The sequence below is a fragment of the Anarrhichthys ocellatus genome, unplaced genomic scaffold (genome assembly GCF_004355925.1).
Source record: "Anarrhichthys ocellatus isolate YVR2014 unplaced genomic scaffold, GSC_Weel_1.0 scaffold648, whole genome shotgun sequence".
Lineage (NCBI taxonomy): Eukaryota > Metazoa > Chordata > Actinopteri > Perciformes > Anarhichadidae > Anarrhichthys > Anarrhichthys ocellatus.
Window position 1 is genome coordinate 1 of NW_022280622.1, and position 17,439 is coordinate 17,439.

General features: G+C 43.1%; 2 protein-coding genes across 2 annotated transcripts in view; one reads left to right on the top strand and one right to left on the bottom strand.

The window, feature by feature from the left end:
* Positions 1-4,106: 4,106 nt before the first annotated feature.
* On the top strand, positions 4,107-7,922 carry tsn (translin). The gene is made up of 6 exons (XM_031838336.1): positions 4,107-4,280; positions 4,944-5,037; positions 5,124-5,220; positions 5,835-5,950; positions 6,156-6,235; positions 7,336-7,922. The coding sequence occupies exons 1-6, from the start codon at positions 4,215-4,217 to the stop codon at positions 7,564-7,566; spliced, it is 684 nt and encodes a 227-aa protein (XP_031694196.1). The 5' UTR covers positions 4,107-4,214; the 3' UTR covers positions 7,567-7,922.
* A 373-nt stretch (positions 7,923-8,295) lies between these two features.
* Positions 8,296-17,439, bottom strand: part of arhgef49 (Rho guanine nucleotide exchange factor 49) — a 13,462-nt gene continuing 4,318 nt past the window's right edge. Inside the window, exons 2-6 of the mRNA XM_031838335.1 lie at positions 16,633-16,864; positions 15,397-15,607; positions 13,142-13,731; positions 12,086-12,231; positions 8,296-11,643 (exon numbers count right to left, since the gene is read on the bottom strand). Of these exons, the coding sequence (XP_031694195.1) occupies positions 10,818-11,643; positions 12,086-12,231; positions 13,142-13,731; positions 15,397-15,607; positions 16,633-16,864 (2,005 nt within the window). The 3' untranslated portion in view covers positions 8,296-10,817. The remainder of the gene's footprint in view (positions 11,644-12,085; positions 12,232-13,141; positions 13,732-15,396; positions 15,608-16,632; positions 16,865-17,439) is intronic.

Sequence of the window (17,439 nt, forward strand, 5' to 3'; positions counted from 1 at the left end):
TCTGTGTCTCTAGGTAAGAACAGAGGCAGAGGCCTGCAGACTCTCAATTTAGTCATTTAGACTTTTCTTTAATCCATAAAGACCTTTTAAAGAGGTTTATGAACATTTAAGGAAACGATAAGAGACACAAACTGGAAAGCTTTACTGGAAACTATCATCTGGAGGAAACTAAATAACATCTGAAGAGACTTTCTACGAGATAAAAGCTTCATCCTACAACTCACTAACTATTGAAAGTTAGTGAGTTTAGAGGGGTTAAAGGTCACGTATCTGCCTCTAAACACACACACACACACACACACGCACACACACACACATCCAGCAGAGACATACCACAGAAGAAAGTGAGGCACATCTTTGTCTAATGGCTGAAAACAGAAGGAACAACACGTTTATTTATTCCTCCATCACCTTCAGCATCAATAATAACAATAATAAAAAACATAGACTCATAATAACAATAATGTAGGACCTCCAATAACGTGTCACTTTCCCCTAAATATACAAGCTGGCTCCCACCAAACCCCATTTAAAATGATTTTGATTTGATTTATTCTTAATGTGACGTCACTCCTCACTTTAAACGTTTACTCGTTTTAATTGGTCACGTTGTTACATGAAGTCACTCCCTAAAGACACGCCCCCAGACATCTTTTCATACAAGAAGCATCAAAATACTGGGAATGAGAATTTGTGACTTGTTTTACTTCTTTTTTTTAAGTTAAATGAACTCTTCAAAACTGATTTAAATTGCATTATTCTTTTATTTAAAAGCATAATAATGTAAAATATGACTCCACTCACCCCGCAGTCTCGGCTCCTGAATCCACGCATTCATCCTCTGAGCTTTTCTCCATCTCACAGGATCCGAGCAGCGGTCACACACATTGTTCAAAGTCCCGAGGAACCCAATAGAACCGGAGCTTTAAAGAATACGGTTCGGTTCTGAGAAGAGACGGACACGGACGAGCAGAGAGTGAAGGAGCCGCTCTCTAACACCCGACTTCTGGTGATCTGTCTGCGGGACTAACACGAGCAACAGGCGGCTGAAGAGACTGTGTTTCTGCGTCAGCTGCGCTCTGTGGTGATGCCTTCTGGAGCCGTCGGAAATCTGAGGACTCACTGTAAGTGGACCGCACGTGAGCGAGAGTGGTGGATCAGAAGGTAAGAGGTTGATTTTAAAATAGAAAAGATACTCAAAGGAAGTCAGTAAACTCATTAGTCAAACTTTTTTTAAATCTTGTTTGTACAAGTTATTGTCTCTTTTAATAGTTATTATCTTGTTTACACGAGTTATTATCTTGTTTACACGCGTTATTATCTTGTTTACACAAGTTATTATCTTGTTTACACAAGTTATTGTCTCTTTTAATAGTTATTATCTTGTTTACACAAGTTATTGTCTCTTTTAATAGTTATTATCTTGTTTACACGCGTTATTATCTTGTTTACATGCGTTATTATCTTGTTTACATGAGTTATTATCTTGTTTGAATAGTTATTATCTTGTTTGAATAGTTATTATCTTGTTTGAATAGTTATTAACTTGTTTTAATAGTTATTATCTTGTTTGAAGTTATTAACTTTTTTGAATAGTTATTATCTTGTTTGAATAGTTATTATCTTGTTTGAATAGTTATTAACTTGTTTGAATAGTTATTATCTTGTTTGAATAGTTATTAAGTCGTTTGAATAGTTATTATCTTGTTTGAATAGTTATTATCTTGTTTGAATAGCTATTATCTTGTTTGAATAGTTATTATCTTGTTTGAAGTTATTAACTTTTTTGAATAGTTATTATCTTGTTTGAATAGTTATTATCTTGTTTGAATAGTTATTATCTTTTTTGAATAGTTATTATCTTGTTTGAATAGTTATTATCTTGTTTGAATAGCTATTAACTTGTTTGAATAGTTATTAACTTGTTTGTACGGAGCCTTTAAAGTCGTGGTATTTTTTTTAGCTTTAAGGGTTCAGTATGACGTTGCTTTGCACAAAGATATTACGAGTTTTGACTTTTTAAAATTATTTAAAATATGAGATAGTTTTATATCCAAACCGCTTATCCTGTTCAGGGTCGCGGGGCGCTGGAGCCAATCCCAGCTGACATTGGGCAAAGGCAGGGTACACCCTGGACAGGTCGCCAGTTCATCGCAGGGCACATATAGAGACAGACAAACATTCACACTCACACCTACGGCAATTTCGAGTCTCCAAATAACCTAAGCTGCATGTCTTTGGACTGTGGGAGGAAGCTGGAGAACCCGGAGGGAACCCACGCTGCAACAGGGAGAACATGCAAACTCCACACAGAAGGACCACCTGGGATCGGGGATCGAACCCAGGTCCCTCTTGCTGTGAGGTGACAGTGCTAGCCACTACACCACCGTGCAGCCCCAAGTTTTATATTAATATACATTTATTATTTCCTCCCACTATTGTGACTTCACTGTGATAATGTTAAACAGCATCATGAAGTGTCCACGGATGGAGCTGGAAAAAGTAACTGTTTTATGATGAATGTCTTTTTTTTCCGAGCCCTACCTGAAGGCAACATCAGCAACGCGCTGCTTTGGCTCCATCAACAGGGTGAATGACGTAATGCAGCATGTCCGTTATTTCACCAGAATTAAAGCCAGACTGTCATCAGAACATTTTATTATTCATATAAATTTAAACTATTTCTGAAATGACATCATTCTTATTGGTAAACATCATGTTTATTGTAACAAGTCTAGAAATAACAAACCCTCATTTCTTTAGTTTATAATTTATTATAATTATGTTCATCATGACGTAATAAATGTACTTTTTAAACGTTTTTTTCTCCTTTTGTCTGAAAGTCTTTGCTGCTGTTTGTTCTTGTATCTATAGCTCGTGATTCAGATGTTTATTTATTTATATATTTAACATTATGCCTTTTTTTTGATAATGTTAAAATGAGTTATTTTATGTATTTATTCTTTACAGATATAATGTGTGTTCAATAAATTGAAAGTAAAAATGATAAAAAGAATAGTCATCGAACTAACTAAAATAATCTGTTCAAGAAATGAACTACAAACCTGCTGGAAGAAGAATAGTTTCTCATTCATTGTATTAGTACTTCAATCTATGGAAGCACATTTCCACAGCCAGAAAAATAAAAAAGATTTAAATTATTTTTTTCTGGCAGAAAGAAAAGAAGAAGAAAAAAAAAAGGTTCCAGTTGCTGTTTATTGAAGGTCGTCACCTCAGCCACATTGGTTTTATTCTTTATACTCCAGAGCTGCTTCTTGCTTAAAATTCTATTCAAGGGTGCGTTTGCTCAGTACAATCCATGTGAAACATCAAGCTATTGAAGTATTTCATGTGTTGTAAAGCCACGTTTAAAGAAGTCTTCAATGTACTCACAATCCATGTATATGTCACATGTAGGGTAACCTATGAACAGCTGCTTCTATGACTCATCGTTTAGACTTTCTATAGCAACTGGAAACATCTGGTCAGTGTTATGGTTACAGATGGATGCACCAAAAGTGTTGGTGCATTTTTTTATTCATTTTTTTATGCCGGTGGAAAAAAAGTAAAAATCTGTTTTTTTCTTTAACTTGTTTTCCAGTAGCATAAAAAAGAATTATTAGAATTTTGTTTTTTTTGCTGGTGGAAATGGACCTCCATATGAATTAGACTTTGCACAACAGATACATATTTAATGTGTTGTGTAAATACTATTAGCAGTCTTATAAAATCATAACGTGTCTCTTTGATACGTTTGGTGCAAGCGTTCAATTTAGTGATGTAAAAAAAAGATAATGAATGAATTATATTAATGTTGCATTATAGAGATTATAGACTGAATAGTTCACATGTTGCTCTCAACATCTTTCAGAAAAACATGTTATTTATTGTAACATTTACATTTGTGAATAAAATGCTATTATAATTTTCAAAAGTTATTATAAAAATGTTTCTCTTGTATTTGTTACCACATTTTTCCAGACAAATGTAAAGTGTATTATTATTATTTTGATATAATTTATGATACCTTTCCTGCTTTAATACATGAAATAAATACATAAATATATTTTTTTCTTTAGCACCAAAAACATTGGCGACAGCCGCATGACGCGTGATGACCTCATCTCTACGCGCCACACGAAGCAGCGCGGAGCGGTTCTCGTGCACGTTCTTTTTCTAAATTAGCTTAGCTAGCTGCTGCACGGATCCTCATCATGTCTGTGACCGAGATGTTCAGCTACATTCAGGGCTTCCTGAGCGCCGACCAGGACGTCCGAGAGGTACGAATGAGCCGCGAGGCTGCTAACAGCGTTAGCTCTCCAGATGCCGTTAGCTTAGCGGCTAACTGTTTAGCCACCACAGAAGCAGCGATACGATGAGCGCAGCTGGCTGCACACAGCCAGCTGCGCTCTAAATGGTTTAGTACGACAACGAGCTGCACAACGTCACTTCATTCTGTTACGTTTCCTTAAAGTATGAATTACGTGACGCTCTGCTGTCTGTTCTACTATTATTAACGCGCGTTTAAGCGGCCATGTGTCGCTGAGATGTGACGCCAGACTTCATTTAACAACATGTTGAATTAAGACTTCGTTATCTGACGACGTGTCGCTCTTTAGTCACGTGCTCTTAACGTTCACGTGTGTTCTTTGAGCTTCACTCTAAATAGAGTTTGACTCAATTTTTATTCCATCAAAATACAAAATATGAATCTAAATGACGATAAAAAGTCAAAATAATTACGTTGACTTGATTTGGATTCCAGCATCAGTTTCATTGCCAAACAGGATAAATATAAATATAATACAAAGACTTTATAGAGAAATGTGTTGTGATCCTTTAAACGTGTGACACGTCTTTAGATTATAAGTTCATTATGTTAAACCGACAAGTTATTAATATTAATATTTAAACACACTTCATCTTCACGCTCTCTGTTGCAGGATATCCGTAAAGTGGTCCAGACGTTGGAGCAGACGGCCAGAGAGATCCTGACCGTCCTCCAAAGTGTCCACCAGCCGTCAGGGTTCAAAGAGAGTGAGCGATGAAGCGCTTTATCTTAACGACGTCGTCTCAGAGTCATCGTCCATCTTCTAAAGCATTCTTCTTCTTCTCTCGTGTAGTTCCCAGTAAATGTGCCAAAGCTCGGGAGTTGTTCTGCACGGTCCGCTCGCAGCTCGGCGACCTGAAAACAAAGTTCCCTGTGGAGCAGTACTACAGGTAATAATGACATAAACATAAACACAGTTCACACAGTCACACCTGCTTCCACTGAGACGTTTAACGCTTCATTCAAGAAAACGTTGATTTAACACTTTACTTCCTTCCTGAGCTGACCATGTTTACTTCCTCTAGCAAATGTTTTCTACCGTTTACAAATGAACAAATACTCTCTTTAACTCGGCACACAGTTACATGAACATACACACATACATATATATACATATATGTATGTGTATCTGTATCTCTACCATCTGCTCTTCAGTCACCAGCAGTTTAACACGACTCCTTTAATCAAAGATGTGTTCATGTGAGACGTGATTCACTCTGAAGGGAACCTTTTTGAAAACAGTCACATGATCAGCAGACGGTTCTAAATATGTTTAACAATGTCTTCATCTGTCTTCATGTCTTCATCTTTTATTTAAAACAACACACACATGTGGTCAAACTGCACAGCAAAGATTTTGTGGAATGTTGTCTCAGCAAACACGCGTATATCTTTGACAAAGACAAATCATACAATAGATAAAACAACTATGGGATGAAATGATGAAGTGCAGAGAAAGCCTACAGCACACGTTATACGTTTGTGTTCTTCACGTCCTCTTAAGGTTCCATGAACATTGGCGCTTCGTCCTGCAGCGCCTGGCCTTCCTCTCCGCCTTCGTGGTTTATCTGGAGACAGAAACCCTCGTGGTCCGGGAGGAAGTCGCCAAAATACTCGGCAGTAAGTAAAAAGAAAAATCACCAAAACTACATTTTACAGATGACATGTGAACACATCATGATGATGTCATAATGTACCTTCAGCCAGTACTCATGTTCACTGAGCAGAGCCTGAAGGAATTATAGTGTACCTGTAACACTAGTTCAGTGTGACTGTTCCTGAGGAACGAGGCTTCACTCTTCTTCTTGTTCCTCCTCTTCTTCAGTCGAGGTGGTGCGAGAGAAAGGCTTCCACCTGGACGTGGAGGACTACCTGGCAGGTGTGCTCATCATGGCCAGTGAGCTGGTGAGTTAGTCCTTGATTTCTGTCTATTATTTTATCCACCTGTTTATATCAATGAGGGCTGGCTTAATAACAGAGATGACATCACACAGAGATGTCTCTGTGTGATGTCATTCAGCTCTATCCTCTCTTTGAATCATTGAACCTTCTTGAAGAAATCATTTCATATCAATCTTACATCTTATTGTATCTTACATCTTATCGTATCTTACATCGTATCGTATCTTACATCTTATCGTATCTTACATCGTATCGTATCTTACATCGTATCGTATCTTACATCGTATCGTATCTTACATCGTATCGTGTATCTTATCGCATCGTGTATCTTATCGCATCGCATCTTATCGCATCGCATCTTATTGCATCGCATCTTATCGCATCTTATATCTTATCGTATATCGTATCTTATCGTATATCGTATCTTATCGTATCTTATCGTATATCTTATCGTATATCGTATATCTTATCGTGTATCTTATCGTGTATCGTATATCTTACCGCATCTTATATCGTATATCGTATCTTATCGTATCTTATCGTGTATCGTATCTTATCGTGTATCGTATCTTATCGTGTATCGTATCTTATCGTGTATCGTATCTCTTATCGTATCTTATCTCTTATCGTGTATCGTATCTCTTATCGTGTATCGTATCTCTTATCGTGTATCGTATCTCTTATCGTGTATCGTATCGTATATCGTATCGTGTATCGTATATCGTATCGTATATCTTATCGTATATCGTATCGTATCGTATATCTTATCGTATCGTGTATCGCATCTTACATCGCATCTTATCGCATCGTATATCGTATCTTATCGTATCGCACCGTATCTTATCGTATCTTATCGTATCTTATATCTTATCGTATATCTTATCGTATCGTGTATCGCATCTTACATCGCATCGCATCTTATCGCATCTTACCAAATCTCATCGTATATCGTATCTTATCGTATCGCACCGTATCTTATCGTATCTTATATCTTATCGTATATCTTATTGTATCGTATCTTAAACGAGTCGTCTGTTTACTAATTCTGAAGCTCAGCGGTGATTTTGTGTTGCTTTTAAACGAACTCGCGTTTCTTCGTCCAGTCGCGGTTGGCGGTGAACAGCGTGACGGCGGGCGACTACACCCGGCCGCTCCGCATCTCCAACTTCATCAACGAGCTGGACTCGGGCTTCCGGCTGCTCAACCTGAAGAACGACCCGCTGAGGAAGCGGTACGACGGCCTCAAGTACGACGTGAAGAAGATCGAGGAGGTGGTGTATGACCTGTCCATCCGCGGGCTTGCCAAGGAGGCCGAGGCCGGCGGGGAGAAGTAGCGCGGAGCCGGGGATCGAACCCGCGGCTCCGGCAGCCGAGTGAATGAATGAATGAATGACGGTCTGTTCAAGATCCACGGTTCAGTTTGTTGCTGTTTGTTTTTTATAAGCTTCATGTGTTTTTGTTTACTGAGCTGGTTCTTATTGGATCTCATGATATTGATGTTAAATCATAACTCTGTGTTTTCACAGATTCCTTTTGTTTATTTGCCCAAAAAAAGAAAGAAAACATGTTTGTTCTCCGGCTGAGTCGACGTCGGCTGGGTTTTCTTTGGACTCAAAGAGAAACTCAGGAGCCTCATTATGAAGGAAATATTCCACCAACAATCCAATAAATACCTTTTCCAGCATTCTAACCAGATTCCGATGATTTCTGACTTTGATATAAAGATAACGATTCGCTCCAAACCTGCATTCACATAATACCTTTTAATAAATGAGGCTCCAGGAGCAGAAGAGCCAAAGAAATGACGAAGACGCATCAGTGAGATCAGTCAGAACAGCAACGAGACATTTTAATAATCTTTGTTAAACAATAAGCGAACACGGACTCGTCTGAATGTGCTGCATGTTCTCTCTCTGCTGTCGTGGCACATGGTCGTCTCTCTCTCTCTCCATCTGTTGCTCTCGTTTCTCTTCTTCTGTATTGTCTGTAAAATGACTGTAAATACATTTCCTGCTGCGTCACAACTTTATAAAACAAATGAGTGAATTGCACTACAAACAAGGTCGTGTTTAAAATCTTTTTAATATAATTCACAATATATTACATCAGGGGAGAGATAATACAGCAGGTCTTCCACAATGCAAATGAGAACAAAGAAACCGTGAGTTTGTCGGTGTGGAGTCGGTGATCTGCTGCTTCTTCTCAAACTGAAAACTGGTTTTGGTTTGATGACCGGCGGACATTTAGATCATTCTAGGAGGAAGAATCAAGTTCAACCAGCAGCTCCACAGGAGAATCATAAAGTGCATTCAAATAAAATAACGCCTTCATAAATAATAACAGCACACTACAGTAAGAGCTAGAACATGTGATTATATTGCCTGTGGACTGATGCGAGTCCGGTCTGTTTGATGCTACGGTGACGGGCTGCAGTGATGAATTAGCGTAACAGTAATCGAGTACCAAGGCACAGCAGCTCGTCGCTGCGTCACATGACACAGTTCAGACCGACGCTTTGTTTAGAGCTCAAGTAACTGACAGTAACTCAACCTTAAACTAGCAGACGGAGAGATTTCATGTTTTACAGGTTCGGAGTCACGTGAAGACGGATTCTATAGAAAGTCTTAATTTACTTAATTCTTTATTTTAAACAGGTTTGTTGATTGAAACAACAATTTAGATAATTGTTTACATCATAAATGTCTTGCTTCCTGTTTCTCAAATGTTGCTTTTTATATAGTAGTAAATTAAATAACTGGATTTTGGACTTTCAGTCTAACAAAACCAAACATTAGAAAACTTTTCTTAAGGTCTCGGGATTGGAGACATTTTGCAGATCAAACATTAATCAGATAAATCCAAAACAGTATGTTGCAGCCTTGTAAAATCAATCAAACTTATCATTAGTTCTGTCCCATGGTCCGCTCTGTGCGACCCCACATGAGCTCCCGAACCAGAGGTTGAAAAACTCCGCACTCAAGACACACTGAGGAGGAAACTGTCGTGTTGGACTTTCACCTGTGTGCCGTGATGGCTACAGTTAAAGGAGGTGGACTGCAAACTTGCTTTCACGGCACGATACGATTATCTGAACTCCCGATTCCTTCGTTGTCAGGAAGCTTTGATTGAATCTTCCGCATGGAACTCTGGGAAATGAAATGCGTGTACGGTAGCTACGTCTGTTGGAGCTGGCAGAGATTATTGCTGTCATGTGGGTTTCTTATTTTAAACACAGTGATAACAGGAAGTCGGCTCGACTGCATCTGTGGCAGTGAAGGTTGCTGCACCGCCAACGTCCAGCAGAGGGCAGTGACAACAAACAGAAACCACTGAACAAGCATCTGGACCGACCAAACCCCTCAGTCTCGTATAAAAAGAAATTAATTACAATACAATTTTTCTTTTTCTTTTGCAGTCAGCCATGTTTCAGTAATGCTCTTCAACAGACACACCGTCTATACTGAAGACACAGCTCGTCGTCTCCAAACGAGTCTTTTACAATCAAGGCCGACGAGCTCGGCCCAAGTTTTTTTTTTGGTTGTCCAGGAATCTTTAATATTTTCTTCTAACGACTTCGGTCTTCGTACGTAACTTCATGACAGTATGGCGCACTTATAGCTTTGTAAGAAAAAAAAGTGCTGTATCTTTGTCTCACGAGAGAAATATTTTAAATCATAGAAATAGAATAGGAGCAGAACGGACATTAAAGTCTTTTTTCGTGGTTCAAAAGAAAATGGCGATTGTCATGGTGACAACCCACGTCAGTGGGGCCGTAGACGGACGGCTGATTAGTTAGCTAAGTAACATTAGCTTGTCCATCTCCGGGGTGTTTGGGAGTGAGGCGGAGGAAATGTTAGACCCTAATACCGCTCAGATCATTTTCTGTAACCAGTGCAGCATTAAAGCATGGTGGAATTAGCAAGCTAGCTCGCTTACTAGCCAGCTGTACGCTAGTTAACTAGCTGGCTTGTCTTTTTCCGTAGCAGCAGGACGGTTAGACCCAGCACAGCTGCTTGCCACCAGCCCGCCGTATGGCTTATTTTCTGAAAACCAGTACAGAATTAAAGCATGGTGGAAAAGCAATGCTATCATGCTACACTGGTTATCGCTAATCTGGTAATAGCAATGATCTTTCCTACGCTGTGACAAGAGTGCATGGATGAGGCATTTAGTTCTTAAACTTTTTACTAATTCAGCGGCTGGCTAGTTAAGTTAGCTAGCTTGCTATTTCCACCATGCTTTAATGCTACACTGGTTACAGAAATTAGCTTTACTTCGCTTCCAGAGTGTGTGGATGAAGCATAAAGTTAACTTTTGCTCTCTACGCTTCATAACGTTACCCGTTTTAGTCATTACTACTAAACCTCACCTAGTGAGTCTGCGACTTGCCGTAAGTCTGTTTAGTTTTTACTAATGTAGCCCGCTGCAACGGTACACATAAAAAATGTCCGCTGCGTTGATTTGAATGTGATTGTCCGTTCTACTTCCACTCTACTTCTATGGTTTTAACAGCAGCGTCACTCAGAAATGCTTCTCGTTGTCAGCTTAGTTTTGCAGGTTATTTACAGTGTGACAGTGGTTAGTCTCAGGAGCGGGTCTGGTTTGTGTTGATCATGATGTTGGGCAAAGCATTGCGTCTTTTCCTCCAGGTGCCCAAGTCTCGAGTGTATCTCTTAATCTGATGGAACCACTGCTGCGTGCGGGATTTGTCCGAGGCGCGTAAAACGAAAGACTCCCGCCGGATGTCGAGCACCTCAAACGTGTCCTCGCAGTCCGGATCTGTGGACACCACACAATTTCCCAGGCGGATGGGCTCTCTGAGCACAGTGAACTTCCCGCTGCTTTTGTCCTTGATCAGAACCAGAACTCCGTCTCGAATGCTGTCCCCGCCACCTTCTCCCTGAGCCCCCACGTCGGTGCCCTGTCCCGGGGCTTCGCCGGCCCGCTGTATCCTCACCATCAGCAGACTCTGGACGTTCTGGAACTTGAGGGCCTTGCTGCCCTTCTTCACCCACTGACCGTCCGCTGGCTGGGACAACTGGAGGGGTCCCTCCATGACGAACCGCGTGTTTTCTCTCGCCCAGCCCACCGTCTTCATCGACACCTCTCGCATCTCGATGTTGATGACCTCCCGGTTTTTGCGGCTGTCGCGGCGGAACGAGCGCAGGGACCAGGTGACGCCGTTGCCCTCCTGCTTGGTCTTCATGTTGATGTGCTCCAGATGGGATTCCACCCGACTCTTGGCCTCGCGGAGACGCGCGTAGTCCGGGTGGCACTCTGGAGTGACCTTGATGATGCGGCTCAGCAGGAGCGGGTATTTGGTGACCCGCTGGAGGGGCGCCATGAGGAAGGAGCGCAAGTTCATGCGCCGCAGTGCCGTGTTGTCATTCTGGGAAACGTCCAGGAAGATTCTGAGAAGACAGAACCAGAGAAATAATTAAGTTGAAAGTGGATACTTTAAAAAGCTGATTACTGTGAATAACCAGATTGTATATAAGACGTAGTCATCGTGGCGTCACGACATTGGTTTGCGTTTTGAAACCTTGAGTTTGCCATTTTCTCATAGACTTCTATACAACCAGAGGAGTCGCCCCCTGATGGCCAGGAGAGAGAATGCAGCTTCAACACATGAAGCATCGGCTTCATTTGGCAGAACCGGAGGTCAATGCCCGGGAATCACAGGACGGACCGACTCATGACCATCTGTCTAAAAATATTAATCATAGCAGCTCTTCTCTCAAAATAGACCTTCTTCTGAATAAGTGATATTGGCTGTCTCTTCAATTAAGAAATAGAGAAACCAGCCGTGGCATGAACTTTACACCACACACACTAACAGCAAGAGGAATCTACCTGAGCAGCTCTTTCTCCTTCTCCAGCGTGTTGAGCATGTTGACCGAGGTGGACTGCTGCAGGCAGTAGGTCTGGAAGGCCGGCAGCATGTTCACGAACTCCAGAAAGATCTCTCCGATGTACACCGTGAGCAGATCTTCATCTCCCTGAGGTCAAACCACACGAGAGAAAATGGTCAATGTTAAATATGTCTCACACTGGGAAACAATTGGTCTTTGTCCATTATTGTATCTTAAAGCTTTCAGGTAACAGTGAGGAGATTATTGTCGGTTTCTGGATGGAAATGGAGAAATGATGGTAGCTGCAGCAGAGTCCTCACTAGATCTCAGAAGTTAAATTATACTTCACCAATCCCAATGACATCGGCTACCAGACCAGCAAAGAGACGGTTTCGGGATCTTCTTTCTGACTCAAACTAGAATTACTGCCTCCACCAACCAGTCAGGTGTCAGTTTACATCCATCTGTCCAAAATGTCATCACTTCATCATGTTATCCGATTAGATATTTGTGTGAAATCTTCAATATAAGAATATGAATTCCAGCAAGTTATGTCTACCAATCTACCTGTCTGTCCACCTACCTTCCTGTCTACCTACCTTCCTGTCCACCTACCAACCTGTCCACCTACCAACCTGTCCACCTACCTTCCTGTTCACCTACCTACCTGTCCACCTACCAACCTGTCCACCTACCTTCCTGTTCACCTACCTACCTGTCCACCTACCTTCCTGTCTACCTACCTACCTGTTCACCTACCTTCCTGTCCACCTACCTACCTGTTCACCTACCTTCCTGTCCACCTACCTGTCTACATACCTGTCTACCTACCTGTTCACCTACTACCCGTCTCCCTTTCTAGATTTAGCTGATTTCAGCTAGTGCTGCTAGCTACTTTGATTGGAGAAAAGTTGAGAACTCTGCTGAGTTTTTATGTTGGATCATTTTTTAAAATCCAGCGTTCTTGCTGTTTTTTCAACATTACCAACGAGAGCTTTAAGACCACTAAAAACAGGACCACGTCGTTGAAGCCCCAATAGTCTTCCCGTGTGTTCACCTGGTCGAAGGCCTGGTCGATGCTGTCCTGCAGGTGTTCAGTGAAGCGGTCGTTTACGTCAATGAGCTCCTGAACGTTGCTGAAGACCACGACGAGGTGCTCTGCCGTCAGCAGCCCGGCGCTCTGCATCGGACTGTAGAACTCGTCCTTGATGATCCGCAGGTCCTCGCCGTAGCTCGACTCCGTGTTCAGGAACTCCAGGATGGCTTCCTTACGCTCGGTGCGCAGCTTGGAGCAACGTTCACACATGCGCTCCCCTCGCTCTTTGGAGGCGCCGTCCCTGAGCCCGCAGTCCGGACAGGGTCTCTGGGCCTCCCAGGCTCGGAGGGAGGCCGACGGTCTCTTCCAGGTGCGGGACAGACCGGGTCCGATGCCGCTGTCCACCCGCTCCACCTCGGATCCCCGGCACCGGCGGTAACGGCGAGGCTTGCTGTCCTCCTCGTCCCGCTCGTCGCTGAGGCCCACCACGCCGCTGTCCACGCTCAGGCTGCTGATGGTGCTCCAGCGGTGCTGCCCGGACCGCGTCACGCCCAGACCCGCCTGGCGCTCCTCGCCGGGCGGCTCAGAGCGACCACGAAGGGCTGCTGGAGCTGGAGAGAGATGGAGGATGGTCAGGTTCATTAGTGCTCACACACTCCCTTTAAGTCTAGTCTGAGTGTTTTTATCTTAAGTGCAACAAGGTCGTCATTTGCATATTCTGACTGACACTGAACACAGAATCATCAGTGTTTAGAGGAGGAGGTGCCGACTGGGTGCAAAGGTCACAATATTCAAGCAGACAAAACAAACAGACGTAATATATTTAAAAAAGACGTGACTCTCAGTCTGAGGTTCATTTTACAATTCACGGTGATTTTCCTGAAGGTTTGAGGGAGACGTGATGAGGACTTGGACGTCTGGGATGTAGTTACAGGAAGGAAGTCATAACGTCTGAAGTCATTGAATCACATGGAGATGCACAATGTGACGTCATCTACTATCTCTGCCCAGGAAGTCGTGTTTTTGTATCTTAAAAAAACACTTAAAGCGACACTGCACCAGTTTCATCATCAGAGTTTGTGTCGTGGAGAAGATGCGGTTCAGGTTGTTTAAAGTCTTTTGTGCTTTCGAAGGAGCTTTGTAGTCTGGACACTAGAATTACCTCTTGACTCCTGGTTTTAATGTTTCAGTGTCACTTTACATCCAGCTCTGTCCTCAATGTCATCACTTCATCACTCTATCCTGTTCAGTGACATTAGACCTCCAACATATAATCCCTTCTTCTTTGAGTCCAGGTGGACGTTTTGAATGAGCGCCCCTCAGCTGTTATTGAGACGTTGAGAAAGGGACGGACGGACGGACAACCCTGTAAACATAATGCCTTCTGTCACGTCTGATGACGTCATCAGGGTTATCTCAGCACTGACATGGAGATTGTAACAGAAAGCAAACTGGAGGTGTGGACTTTGATGGTGTTTGTTGGGTAGACGAGGACGATCTCACAGAAAATAAATGTAGCTTCAGTTTTGACCTTTTGTCTTTAGTTCATCCGTCTTTTACGAGTTCCCCAAAATCTTTAAAAAGGATTCTAGTGAAGTACTTCTGGTTTCATCCTGGATGTCGTGCTTCAGGACAGAACTACCTGAACAGCTGGTTCACAGTCAACAGTTTTCACTCCTGAAAAACAATCTGCACCACATTTGGTGAATAAAACATTTGGCTCGACCATGTTGTCTTATAAACGGGTTCCACGTTCGTCTTCGGTTCCTACTTGACATAACCTTCAAAATTCTGAAGTTCATTCTGCAATTCCAAAATAAGATGCTTCAGATAAAAAGACTTTGATTAGATTTAAGTGTTTCAACTTCAATTTAATTTAGACTTTCTGTGTTTTGATGCACATTTGAATCCTGAAAACATTTCCTGTTTCTAAAAGAGAAATGCATTGTGGGCCTTGAATGATTTGCTCACTGAATCCTTTTCATAATAAAAACATTGTAGCTTCAGTTTCATCATCATTTGTTTAAAAGTAAAATACAAATCTGATGCATTTCATGAGAACGAGGTGCTCGTCCTTATTCCTGAACAGAATTTAAGTATTTTAACCATTCAGCATTTCCTGTTTCTACATGAGAAATGCATTGTGGGACATGAGATGATCTGCTCACTGGATCCTTTCTAGTTTTATAACAAAACCTCGTAGCTTCCGTTTCATCGTCAGTGTCTCCAGAAAGTGAAATTAGAGTGTGATGCATCACAGAGTTCCCTGAACTCACCGCTGTCTCGGTCTCGGTCCCGGTCTCGCCGGTGTCCATGGAGTCGTGCGGCCGCTGCGATCTTCATCTCCAGCTGTTTGCGCTTGGAGGCGTCGGCCGGCATGGGGTCGCTGTAGTGGGGCCGCAGACGGCACTCTCGCTGCGCCCTCACCGTCTCAGCCAGCTCGTAGGCGGCGTCCGAGCTGGAGCGCCGGCAGCCCAGACCGGCGTGCTACCGGAGGACACGTGTGTCAAAAGATCAGACAGAAGAAGAAGAAGAAGAGGAGCAGACCTCCCAGAGGAGGTGAGTGATGATGATGAGGTGAGGAGTTTTCATGTCACCGTTACATAACACATCTCTGTTATCTCTCTGATCCTCGTACAGCTGACGAGGATCCAGATTTCATACTGAGACACTTAATCTCCTGCCAACGGAGTCTGAACACAACCACACACCCAGAAAAACCTCGAACTTGAAGAAGCCGTCAACGGGGCCTCGAAGACTCATCGTCTCCTGGCTGCTTTTTTTTGGAGGTGAAGCGAGGAATTCCCCGACACGGACGGACACAACTCTCCTCACGAGGCTTTAAAATCCCTCTCTAGGGTCTATCAGGGAAGGTAAGTTCAGAGGTCAATGCGACCACACGCGACCCCCCCCCCCCCCCCCCCCAACATCCACTGGTGATTATCGGCTTTACATGACAGATGACCTCAACAAACAGATCTCTGATAACCAGACTGAACGGCTTCTCATCCAGAGAGAGGAAACATGATTTACAGCCTGCAGCGAATCAGGTGAAAAATGAAGGAGAATAATTCATGTTCCTCTCAATTATCAAATTGCACAACAGCGTTGCTTTGGGAATGCAGAGAATGCAGAGAATGCAGAGAATGCAGAGAATGCAGGGAATGCAGAGAATGCAGAGGCAGACTCCGAAACACAAAAAAAAGACGAGAAGCAAAGATCTGTTCCTCTAAACCTACAGTCTCTGCAGCATGCGGGCGAGATGTGACTCCATTCTGTTTCTGAGCTACCGGCTCCTCTCACGGCATCCTTCAGACGATCGGTCCTGTCTCAACAAATACCTCTGCATCAGAGTGTGTGTGTGTGTGTGTGTGTGTGTCGCAGTCATCCTTGAACACCACACAGATCTTTTGTGGTTCTACCGCGAAAGCAACGAAGGAAAAACCAGACGAGACGTTAAAGACGTGAAAGAAAAATGAAAAAATGAAATAAAATGAAATAGAAGTCCTTACGCATTCTCCTGCTTCCTCTCTTCCTCCTTCTCTTCCTCCTCTTCCTCCTCCTCCTCCTGCAGGCGTCTCGTTGTCGTCGTCAGCCTCGGCTCTGCAGGCCGTTGCCGACGTTGCCATGGCAACGGCGGAGGGCTGACAGTCGGCCGAGGGGGCGGCGGTGATGTCGTCACGGCCTCCGTCCTGGTCACCTGACAGCCTGACGGGGGCCTCGGAGGAGATCTCTGCACTGCAGCTGGAGGAGGGGGGGGGGGGGGGGGAGAGAGAGGAGGAGAAAGGAGAGGGAGGAAAGAAAATGAGGAAAAATGAGGAGGGTTGAAATTGTAATTCTGGCAGAGCTCTCTCCTCCTTACAGCATCTCTGTCACTCATTCCTCCTCTCCTTCCTCCTCCTCTTCAGCTCACATGCCTCTCTGCTTCCTGCTGTGCTTTCCTCTATACTCGCCACACACCCTCCTCCTCCTCCTCCTCCTCCTCCTCCTCATCATCATCATCATCATCATCATCATCATCATCATCTTTTTACCCCTCAAACACCCAAATCAATGCCTCCCCCTCCTCAGGAGGACAGCAATTAGACACACGAACGGACGTTAACACCTGAACCCCCGGACCACACACACACACACCTACACACACACACACACACACACACACCTACACGCACACACACACACCTACATACACACACCTACATACACACACCTACACACACCTACACACACATACACACACCTACACACGCACCTACACACGCACATATACACACACCTACACACACACAGACCTACACACACAGACCTACACACAC

Coding starts and splice junctions, on each gene's coding strand:
- tsn (XM_031838336.1), top strand. CDS start 4,215: ATGTCTGTGACCGAGATGTTCAGCTACATTCAGGGCTTCCTGAGCGCC. Junction 5,038..5,123: donor GCCGTCAGGGTTCAAAGAGA/GTGAGCGATGAA, acceptor TCTCTCGTGTAG/TTCCCAGTAAATGTGCCAAA. Junction 5,951..6,155: donor AGTCGCCAAAATACTCGGCA/GTAAGTAAAAAG, acceptor CCTCTTCTTCAG/TCGAGGTGGTGCGAGAGAAA.